This window comes from Pyxicephalus adspersus, chromosome 5 (genome assembly GCF_032062135.1).
Source record: "Pyxicephalus adspersus chromosome 5, UCB_Pads_2.0, whole genome shotgun sequence".
Taxonomy (NCBI): Eukaryota; Metazoa; Chordata; class Amphibia; order Anura; family Pyxicephalidae; genus Pyxicephalus; species Pyxicephalus adspersus.
In genome coordinates this window covers 115,105,973-115,117,652 of record NC_092862.1, presented here as the reverse complement: position 1 = coordinate 115,117,652, position 11,680 = coordinate 115,105,973, and the positions used below count along the sequence as shown (strand labels likewise).

General features: G+C 39.9%; 1 protein-coding gene across 1 annotated transcript; it reads right to left on the bottom strand.

Annotated features, from left to right (window-relative positions):
• Positions 1-217: 217 nt before the first annotated feature.
• On the bottom strand, positions 218-11,130 carry TRA2A (transformer 2 alpha homolog). The gene is made up of 8 exons (XM_072412515.1): positions 10,963-11,130; positions 6,016-6,149; positions 3,677-3,842; positions 3,403-3,591; positions 2,539-2,654; positions 1,636-1,719; positions 1,295-1,365; positions 218-466 (listed from the first exon to the last, which is right to left on the bottom strand). Exons 1-8 carry the CDS (start codon positions 10,996-10,998, stop codon positions 456-458), a joined length of 807 nt encoding a protein of 268 aa, XP_072268616.1. The 5' UTR covers positions 10,999-11,130; the 3' UTR covers positions 218-455.
• Between the last annotated feature and the right edge of the window lie 550 nt (positions 11,131-11,680).

Sequence of the window (11,680 nt, the reverse complement as noted above, 5' to 3'; positions counted from 1 at the left end):
AAATTGAGTATTGCTTTCAATTTAATAAGGGACACAAATCGGCAAACCTTTTTTTCCCACTTTTATTATACACTCAGTTACTATCACAAAATAGTTCCCTTGTTAAGTAGAATGCTTATTAAATACAGCTTGTCCACAAAAGAAAGATGAAAAAACCTCCTAACAGAAGGATTAAGAAATTGAGATTTATTTCTGTTTGCACAGATCTGGAAAAAAAAAAAAAAAAAAAAAAAAAAAAAAAAAAAAAGAAAAAAATTGCAAAACAAAGACCGTCACTTTGGAAATCTGTAGTTTTAACATCTCCTTCAGAAGTCTGCCTTTACCATACTACAGCAATACCATTGTTTTGAGTCACAAAACGAGACAACAAAAAACTGCAGTTTCTTACAAAGTGATAAAAAGGGGTTGGGGTCAATCGAATGCATCAGATATTAAAATGTCTTCCCATCTTCAGATCAGTAACGTCCTAGAAAGAAACAAAACATAGTATTTAAACCACAAGTTTTTACCAAATGTTAAGTGAAAAAAAAATTCCAAGTATAAATTTATTAGTTTGTATGCAGTTGTGTTTATCATGTTTAAAAAAAATAAAAAATAAAAAATAGATCGAACTTTGGAAACATTTGCAGGCATAGGGATTGCAAAAACCCAGAGCTAGGGCTACATACAAACATCCAATGGTTCTCGCCTGATAATCGTCTCAGGGGCCAATATCTGATGAGAATCTGGCGTGTACAGTGCCCGTAATCCATGGTCCAAACAACCGCCCTGGCGGATCCACCGACAATGGACGATCTCAATGAAAGGGAAGAGTGAGGGAGAGCGCGCAGCAGGGTGCTGTTCTGTCGTTCTCCCCCTCCCCTCTCTATAGAGCAGAACGGTGCTGTATGTACAGCATTCATTCATGCATCGAACAGTCATATGTTGTTGGAAATGATCATGAAATATCCTTTCCAATGACAATTATTGCACAAGTGTACCCAGGCTAAGGAATAGGCACCCATGCAATGAAAACATTCCATTGGAGGCCACCATGTAACTCCAAGAAATTAAAAGCAACAAATTCAGGTGACTCAACTGTTACAATTAGGATGTCACAGATATGATCAAATAGTCATACTTGCTTCATGGCAGTGGCTTTATGCAATTAGATTTGCTTAATCAATAGGAATCTACCACACAGTTTGTAAGGAACTAAGCACTAATTTTGTATAAAATCTCTTTACCAGGCCACATTAAAATTAAAGTGCTTTTATACAACCCTTTTACAAAAAGTGGTACAGATTGTACTTACTTGGACTGTATGAGCGGGATCTTGACCTAGACCTGTACCGGCTGTAGTACGGAGAGGGAGAGCGTCTCCGGCTGAAAAGCAAAAGAATTGACATTTTCTTTAGGACGTTAACGTCCATTGATGTTTGAGACATTTTAAAGCGTGCCTAAACTCGAAATTTTCACTTTATATAAAAAGATAGCCAAAGTACAAAAAAAAAAAATTTCTGGGTAGCTTTTTGTCAACACTGCCTGGCTTACTATAGGCATGAGATCAGATAACATTAGCATAGAAGGCTTCCAGTTAACACTTATGGATCCTTTTACTAAAATTAAGTGAGAGCTGATTAAGCACAAACATACCTGTATCTGTAGTCATATTCCTCATATCTATCATAGCTTCGCTCATATCCTCTGTCATAATAATCTCTACGACGTCCACTGTTACTGTTAAAAATATAAAGCAAGTTTGAACATGGTGTATTTTCTGGTGCCAGTGGAGCAGAGCAACAGTTTATTTCTATATTACTTTGTATTGGCATCAATACAAAATAATTTAAATTTCCCACCACACTCCTTTGCATGCACAGACGTCACCAGGAACGTTAGCACACTAGCCAGGAACAGATCAGAGGAGGACGCGGCCCGAGGATGGGATCAAACAGGCAGGACACTGGAGGGTGCCGATGAGACTCGGTAAGTATTTTTTTATGTTTTAGCTACCACAAAGGCGGCTCGGGGATACAGCTTTCAGATGTTTTTTTATTTTTTTTACCCCGAGTCACTTGGGGCTACCACCATTTCCAAACAAATGTGCCAAACGCCCTTTGGAATTTAAAGGTAAAACTAAAAATTTGTGAAGGAGTCCCCATGGTGATCTGAAGTACTGTATAGGAGCACTATGATAATCTTTATAAATTTCAGCATACTAGAGAAGGCACACTTGGGTCTAATGGTATATGCCTGCTTAAAAGTTGTGTTAGGCCGATTACAAAAACGCTGGGCTTCTGTCTTTGCAGACGTTTTATTTGTGTGTTAATGTATGCCGCTTGAAGCACAAGACAATGTGTGCTGCGCATGTGCATTTTGAAGGTTCATTCAGATGTCCTTCATAGAGCATGTAGAATGTGTCACATGCATTACCAAACATGACAATAAATAGCAAGATGATAAATTTTAGATAAAACAGAAAATGCTACTATGTAGTCTGGAAAAAGCATAGCTTTATTTGGTTTATTTAAAAATTGCAGAAGGAAGAAAACTCACTGTGTGGGTCGTCCCATATAGATGCCTGGAGTTGGGGTGTGCGCTCGCTTGGTTATTGAATAGTCAACACGAATCCGGCGGCCATCCAATTCCATACCATTTGCATGTTCCATTGCCTGGAAAAAAAAAAAAAAATCAAAGCCAAAATGTAAACTGCATTAAGTTATTTGCCAATTTGACAGTCATGCACAGATACCACAAACAAGTCTTAAGTTACAAAGAATAGTTAAATGCTAGTCAAGGATTTAACAAAATTAGGCACACTGGGATATTGGTGCAGGCTTGATTAGCCAGGCTATGCAAATGGTTATAATGAACTTGCTTACTTATTGTATTCAAGAAAAGTAAACTTTTGTTTGTGCCAGATTACAGAATGTAATTATACTTGTGTGTACAAGACAGATTGCAGACATTCCTTTACAAAACATGCAACTTTACAAAATTTGTTCAATATAGTGTTCAGAAAATATGTCTCCAAAACACTTTGCTTCTAATTGTAATACCCTCACTGAAATTACAGGAAATAGAAAAAACATTCTTGAATATGTCAAATTCTTCCTACAAAATGCCCCCTGCTGCTCCTCCCCCTGTCGCTACATCAAATGTCATTGATCATCAAGACTGCAAAGCAAGTTCCCCCAATTTTAGCTGCTTTTAATTGCAGTTTTCATCATTGCCCAGAGGTGGCAATATTGGTTAGCAAAATGGAATCAATTTAATACAGAACGTTTTGGCAACAAGCCCTTGAAAGTAGAGCTACTGACTTCAAAGACTTAAAAAGAAACCTCACTGTAAACTCTTTTGGAGGTGTGAAAAGCTACAGATATAGTATGTTCATGCTATATAAATCAAATACTTAATTACCGCTTTGGAATCATCAATTCGTTCAAAATAGACAAACGCAAATCCTCTTGAACGTCCAGTCCGTTGATCATACACTACATTGACACCAGAAAGGGGGCCGTAACGTGAAAACACCTCCCTCAGATCTCTCTCTGTTGTATACAAGCTTAAGCCGAAGACTCCAACACAAGTGTTTGGATCTGGGTTTGCCTAAGAAAAGCAAAGTAAAATGTAAGTTAAAGTAAAAAATAAAAAATTAAAACGAGTAAATGAAGCTTAATAAAACAAAACCTACCCGACTACCATTATGGCGCCTCCTATTAGACATTGGAGAGTGGCTCCGGCTCCTCCTCCTCCTATATTCTGGAGTGTATGATCTGCTCTTAGATCGTCTCTTGTGTGAGCGGGATCGAGACCTGGAACGGGAATATCTTCTGTGGGAACGTCTCCTGGACCGTGATCTGGAAACAGCAAACATGTAAAGATCTCTATGGAGAATTGCAAGAGACTTTCTACATTTGCCCACACTTCAAGCTATCATTTAGAACAGGGGTCCCCAACCCAGGCCCAGATCTGTGATGGGAGTGGGCGGGTTCTGGCATCATGACATCACTGAGGGGGAAGTTTTTTCCCCTTTAAATGACATGAGCACCAAAAGTTTGGGGACCACTTACTTAGAAGATAAAACTTGAGACTTATGAAGGAATGTTTCCTGTCCTCAACCAAACAAGTTAGCCCTACAAAAACTCCACACTGCATCTTTTTTTTTTTTTGCAGCCTATGATGTGTTGCATTCTATTTCAGCATAATGCTGCAAAAAACAATTGCAGATAAGACAGGCTGTCATATGACTTCATAGATTAACCACCAATTAGACCATCTGGTCAGAACACTATAAAATAACTATTACTGCTGTTAGGTCACTTTTCTCCTCAAAAAATGGGGGAATCTGAAAGAATGATTACAAATAGCACATGCAGGAAAGGCATTCATAGGTACACAGAACTAGTATATGTAGGAAAGTGTAGTGTTTCTGGCTGTTGTCATACTCGCTCACTTATTTCCAGCAAGAACAAACTGCAGAACTTTGCTTCCTCCAGGGCTTTTAAAGCAGTGGCTTTACTTAGAACAAAAATTGGTGTCCAGGAAACCACTAAAACTTACTCTGAACAGTGGAAGGGGTGAGGAGTACTACCATTGGTACTGTACAATTCCCACCGTCCCAATATAGACGTTTAGTATTCTCCCCAGAAATTATTTTAAGCTGGGTGGAAGAAGTTGTAAGGAGTGGCAGCCCCTGCCTTGAGACCCAACTTTTCAGTAACCACCCAAGAACAACCGAACACTACTGATGTCCTTCCAGCTGTGGCAGCTAATCAATGAGAAAGAAATATATAAAAACAGCAAACTGGCGACCGTTGGTAAATGCAGGCGAAGGAGATCAATGTGTCCATAAACAAACTTGCGTTACTAAGCAGTCAACTGCAGATGGGGCAGAGAGACTGCTACTGAACTGATACAGACAAAAAGACGGACCATTTTGGTCAGGCATAAGATACATGCTGCCCTCATTACTTGGTGATTGGGAGGGGAGAAGACCTGAAGGAATAAAGCTGGCCATCTGGAGTAATTAATGTGGACAGCTGTAGCGTAATGCCAGCCCAAATGCACTAAAGCGGACCTAAACTCAACCTAGACAATTCTTATCTATATAAAAGTAAAAATTTGCTGTGGCGACAGACTAAATGGGAGCACAGAGCCTCCTGGGATACCCAAGTCACACATCCGGGGAGGCTTGTTTGCCTCTTTCCTAAGTGGGCATTTTTTCCCATCAAGAGGAAGGAGATTCCAATCTCATGCATGTGCAGTATGATTAGCTCTCTTTTCACCAAAACGCAGCAGGATGTCACCTGATCTCTCACCTGCACAGTGAGAGATCGGGCGACATATCATGATGGCTGAAGGAGAAGACAGATTATGGCGCCCGGCACCAAGACAAAGAATTTCAGGATGAGTGGGACTAGACTGGGGAAAGGTCCAGCTCCATTGAGGGATCGGTGGTATTAAGTTTTCACTGTCTTGCCAACATGCTACATTAAATGGTGAAATGCAGGCTGCCCCAGTAAAACTGTGGATGCAAATTGTTGAAACTAAACCTCTGTCCCTTCAAGCCAAGCTTACACTTAATTCAGTAAAATGCCAGGATATTCCCTCAACTGACTTTTCAGCATCAAAATGGTAATTGACCTAATGCTAAACTGTACATGGGGGGGATTTCTGTTCATATTAGGATTTCATACTGCTCAAGAAGTCAATATGTCAAAACAAGCTTTCAGGCACTGCAAGGAACCAAGGCTTCAGAACCATTGCCTTATGTGTAATCTGGTCAAAAACCTATAACTGCATATATTGTTTATTTGTATAGTTTTTTTCTGCAGTACTCCTTTTAACTGTAAACATTGCCAGCAAATCTCATTCAAAGTTTCATCATGCTGCAGGGTGGATTTCATTTTACAGGGCATCTCCAAAACAACCCAAGAAGGGATTTATTTCCTTCTGCACTGCCATGTCACCAGCTTATATTAAAGCCTAAGTGAATTCGGAGGGAGAAAAACAGCCTGTTAAAACACTCACCGAGACTTTGACCTTGATCGGGAATGGGACTCCGACCTCTTTGAAGCTTTTGATCCACTGCGAGAACGAGAGCGACTTTCGGATTTTGCACGGGCAGCGCTTTCAGCAGGAGACTTGGTACGGGACCGGGATGCCTAGCAGAACAAACAATGTTTAAAAATTGGATAACTCCTAAGAAATGCCTACCTTGGTACAGCGAACACAAATGGATATATAAACCTGGAAAATAAATGGTTAGGTTACCAAAATACTATCTATCCAAAATGCTGCTTTTAACCCACTCCTTCCACTAACATATCCCTAATTTGTACCAGATGACCAAATTTTTGGTTAACTAAAATCATGCAAATGCATTAATTTGATCATACAGACACTGGAACATAAACCATACATTTACTTAACCTAGGACCCATTCATTCTTCCAGAGTCTTTTAATTCTACGCCACTCTTGATTTAAACTTTTCTTCATTCTTCATTATTTTCATTTTTCAACTTGACGTATTCTTCCCCAATTCAACCAATTCATTAAAGCCTTAACATGTTCAGCTTCTATCTGAACAATCTTCTGTTCAAATTTCCCCCATATGAATTTTTCTGATCTTTACAATTTTTCATTAGCCTTCTTTTATCTTGCTTTCTCTTCAACATTCTTGAAATAAACTCTTCCATCTCTTCAGGAATAATAACCTTAATGAAAAAAGAACATTTAGTATATGTAGGCAAATAGCGACTAAATACTCTTCCTGTGGCAGTGAAATTACGATAAGCCAGCAGGTAGAGTATAGACAAGTCTGGTATTGTTTGCCAGGGCAAATTACCCAACCACCTTTTTTTGGAAAAGTCGCCACAACTCTCTAAATAAAGCCTACTTATACTACTCTACCTCAAAGTAATTACATCGCCCCTATTTACTACAGGAAAGTAGAGTTTTGTCTAATTTAAAGTAAAGCATCTTTCAAATCTTATTAGCACTATGCAAGAAAATCGGGCCATGTTTGCTGTAAGTGGCCACATAGCTAAAGGTATATGGAGGAAGAAGCTAAGTCAGCCTCTATTAAAAAATTGCAAAGCCTTCCTACCTGTGCACAACTTTTTAATGTTCCATGAGCACAACAAAACCCAGGGAAATATATTTTATACAAGACACCCACTACCCCAGAGGATCAGCCATCAAGACTTTCAGCAAATGCAGAGATTTGCATATCAGAGTGACCTGGATTTTAAGAGCTTGCAAAACTATGCAATGACACATGCGAGTGCCGAGGGTCTTGCATTGAGAGAGATCAGTTTAATTGGGTGTAATTCCAAGAAGGCTTTAAAAAACTAAAAGGCTATTTTAGTTTTCCATCATAAGCTAAAACAATACATTTTGACAAGTACTGCTTGTTCTTTGCTTACCTAACCCCTAACTAGTAAAATTCATCATACAAGTGGGTTAGTTTACACAGAAGGGACTCCCAATAGACTTCAATTAATCAAACTGGCTATGGGTTATAGCAGAAGATTACTGAATGCATCTGAAGAAAGGCTTGGAGAAAATGCCAAGTAACTCTATGCAAAGTGCCACCTTTAAAGGTGGAGAAGGGGTTCTCTAATTCACAGATAAAGGTATTTACCGAAAAATGATCCTTACAAATGTAAAGAAAACAGGAATACACTCCAAAAGAAGACCTGTTTGTGCAAGAACTGCAAAAAGGAAAACCCCAGTGGAAAAATCCCACTTCTGCCCTATTACCACACACACACAAAATTCACATTTGAGGATGACAATATGGTGAGAAGCGTTCACTGTAGCCATTAATCAGCATCTGCAAAACAAATCTGTGGCTAACTATTCAGATGTTTAAGCTCAGGTGTTTTCATTGTACCCATTGATAACTGAAAATAAACACTGATATGCGACAACCACTGACTAGCGGAGGCAATAGAATATATACCTTATAATGTAGCCCTGTGACACTAAATATGACAAGACAACTACTTGCAATTATATCCCCCAATGTAAAAAGAACCATTGATTATGAGTGCCATCTCTCCCAGCACCTTGCTGCTCTTCAACACAAAACCTTAGATTATTTGGCTGAAGTCAGAATACACCATCTGACCCTGGAGAGGATAAATTGCAATACCCAGCAATCCTCCAGTCCCTCTTTCTCCAAACCATTTGTAGACAAGTAGCTTAGTCATAGAACGCCATCTATTTCACTAGCCCCAAAACAAATATCTGTTTTATCAAACATAAGTGCCAATATTGTGAACTGTAAGAATTTAGGTGCAACAGATCAGCCAAGGAGTGAGACTATAAAACCTCCCAGAGTGTGGATAAAGAAAACTTCCAACAACTTCTGGAAGCAACATCAGTACACAAACCAAGTGCCAGCAGTTCTAGGAAACGTGTATCCAACTCAAGATCACAATGCCAAGTGTTGGCTGGGGTGATGTAAAGCATGCCATCTAGTATGGCTGCCAAAACAGAACTCCATGTACATCTGCCAAATAGAGCAGAACTCCAGAAAAACAGTGGAGCTACCGCCACACCACAAGGTTTAGATAGCTAAGGGTGAGAAGATGTACTTAATTATTCCCTTGCTTCACCTTCCATGGGACACGTTTTAAGAAATATTCTCCAAGTTAAAGGTACTAAACGTCATGCTCTAAAATGAAGGCCATAGTTCTGCATTCTGAAAAAGGAATGAATGCGAGTGCCTGGCCACAATCTGGGTCCTCTGAACTAGGAAGAGTTGTGATGGCTGACATCGGAGCAAGGAATGAGACAATTTATGCCCTGGCCATAACCCCACTATAAACAATTCCACATTTAGCTGTGGCATTGCAAGGAATATGGAGTTTTGTTTTATCTGGAATTTCTTACCCTGAAACATTGATCATCAGATTTTGCCCAATATGTAGCCACAAAACTGGTTAAACCTTTTAAGTAGAACTTCTGCTTCTTAGCAAGCCTATTACAATATAATATATGCAAAAGCCCAACAAGACTACCTGTCTAAACAATGAATGGGTATACAAACACTAACTGCAGTTAGTAAAAAAAAAAAAAAAAAAAAAAAACACATAACACATTAGGCAGCGTATTCCCCCTCATCCCTCCCCTATCTTTCTATCTATCTTTCAAAGGATTTTAAGCTCAAGATCGAAAAGCATTTCCCAGTTAGTGATGGACATGAGGAGCCACAGAAGGCTGAGCTAATACTAGCTACATTAGTATAAAGAATTCTGCGGGGAAAGATTGCACATAGGCACACATTTTAGCATCCCTAAAAAATCACCACGGGGTCACTAACACCAAACTAATTCTTTGCAAAGACTTTCCAGCTGCTGCCGTTATTCCACAAGTCTAGATGTGTGAATCTACAATCCTCAATCCATACCAGGCATTTTATTTCCTCACTTCATACCTGCAGCAGCCCTAAAGCAGTAAGAAAAGGGTAAAATTTGCTCTTTGTAGTACGGATAAAAAGCAAAATATATCAAGTCTAGTAGTTATAAGTAATGTTGTAAATTACAGGGTTTATTCTGTTATGTAGGAGCTGAAAGCTAGCAGGAGATATGCTTGTCCTAGTAAAAGAGGGGCATCTGACATCTGGCTTCTTATCGCCAAAGTATTATCACCAAACTATAAAAGCTATTTAATAAAAAAAGTGTAACAATATAACTTAGTATGAAACTATAAAATGCTCACACTACACGGGTAGAAAAACTTATTATTGCTGTGGTATTCTCCATACAGACGCAATTTAGTGCTGATACAATTCCAGGACTGCAAAGCCAAGTTTAAAAGCATTTACCATGACAGCCCCCAAGTATGCATTGTTCAGCAGCAATAATGTGGTGTATTACTACAGCCATGGGGGCACCAATTTAAAGGTCAAAAGGGGTAACTTTGTTATCAATTCAGTTACTAAGGAAAGTTTTAATTGGCCAGTTTCTTGAGCAGCAACTCATCTCAGCCAATCAGATCCCACCGTGATCCTTCTGCAAAGGCCAACCCTGGCTGTACCTGAAAAGTAGCATTACTGAATAGGAATCCCCAGAAAACCAGAGGAAAGGTTTTCAGGGTACTGAAACAAATATTAGAGGCTAAGATTTAGCTCTTTCCATATTGCCACCCATCAGATTAGACAGCCTGCTTATTCCACATACCAGCAGATATTAAACCACCAATTTCACTCCCCCCAGTTAAAAGGTGCAAGGACACATGGTCACCACTCCAAAATGTGGGTAGAAGTGGAGTCTTTACTACCCAGGGTTCCAGGTCAGTCTGGGACAAACCACATGTGGCACCATATCACAGAACCCAATAATTGGGGCGAGACACATGTGTCCCATGTGCATCTATAGTCAGACCACTCAGGGGGCTCATTGGGTTTAAAGTAGTAGTGTAAGGAAGGCAATAAAATACAATGTGTGGCATTGCTGAGTAAAATGCTAGCAGAGGAAAGTCCCATCATTGCACACAATGAAGCTTTACACAAGGATTAGCTGATATATTGCCATCATGAGACTAGCTCACATGTTTTATAACACAAAACTCCTCTTTTTGCCGTTTTAGCTCCATGAATTATATGTAATAATTATAAAATCAGTGCAATCGTCACTTTGTTGCTTACTGCACTTGCTATAAAAAAGGCATAAAAATTATTTGTTTAGCGTCCCCTCCCTACGTGAATGTATCTGGCCCCCCACAAGCTCCATACTTACCCAGGGCTGCGCTCCTCAGTCCCTCGCAGAAGCCATCTTGTTCCTGACAGACAAAGCCGCCATCACCGCCGCTTCTTCCTCCTCACAGCCGCCCAGACATTCTCCTCACTCACACTCCGACCAGGCTCCAGATAGAAAGATTTTACCCTCAGGGTGACCAGCACCGAGTGCTCACAAAAATAGACCGAACAGCACGGCGGGTTAGAACGCCGCAAAAACGCTACTCACTCTCTTCTCCACGGTATTCCCCTCAGCGTCACTCATGACTGCGATTTCAATTGCGTCTGCCAGTTTTTCGGTGTTTTTTCAACAACTCTACGATCTCGCGTTGTGTGCCCGGGATGATCCGCGACTCACTTCCTCCTCTACGAACAGCTTCACAAAATGGCGTACAGCGCTTCTTCTCGCCGCTCATAAGGCGGAGCAGGCGGTGGGCGGGGTCATTGATTACGTGACGTCACCACAGTAGTTTCTGGTCAGCTCATAATGTGCCATGGCTGCCCTCTATCCTCCCTACATGGGAGTGGCTGGCCTGGGCTTGCTGACCCCAGAATTTAGAATTATTTGTTACTTTTTGATTCATGTTATTTCTTGCACTGAATATTTTGCTTTTATACTTGAGTGTGGATTCTTCTTTTTTTTTTTTTTTTTTCTTGCTATACATAAATGCTGGTAAGTATATTAGTAGGAAACCCTAAATGATTCCTATTTGGTAGAAATGAGACTGTATGTGTGCATCATTTTAGTTGGTAAGACACAAGACATATAATACTTTTTTTGTTTTGTTGTTTTCCAGAAGCTGTCTCCTCTATAGTTACCCTGCCAGAGAACACAGCTGTTATACCATTATATGTGAATCTATTGCATTATTTCCCATTATCACAGTTTTGTATATGATGGGACAACTCTGACTTCCTTTTGGGGCTTGAAGCAGCGGGAATCAAAG

Excerpts from the sequence above, each read along its gene's own strand:
- TRA2A (XM_072412515.1), bottom strand. The coding sequence starts at position 10,998 with ATGAGTGACGCTGAGGGGAATACCGTGGAGAAGAGA. Across the intron at positions 3,592-3,676 it reads GGCGCCATAATGGTAGTCGG|GCAAACCCAGATCCAAACAC; the intron begins GTAGGTTTTGTT and ends TGCTTTTCTTAG. Across the intron at positions 1,366-1,635 it reads GAATATGACTACAGATACAG|CCGGAGACGCTCTCCCTCTC; the intron begins GTATGTTTGTGC and ends TTTGCTTTTCAG.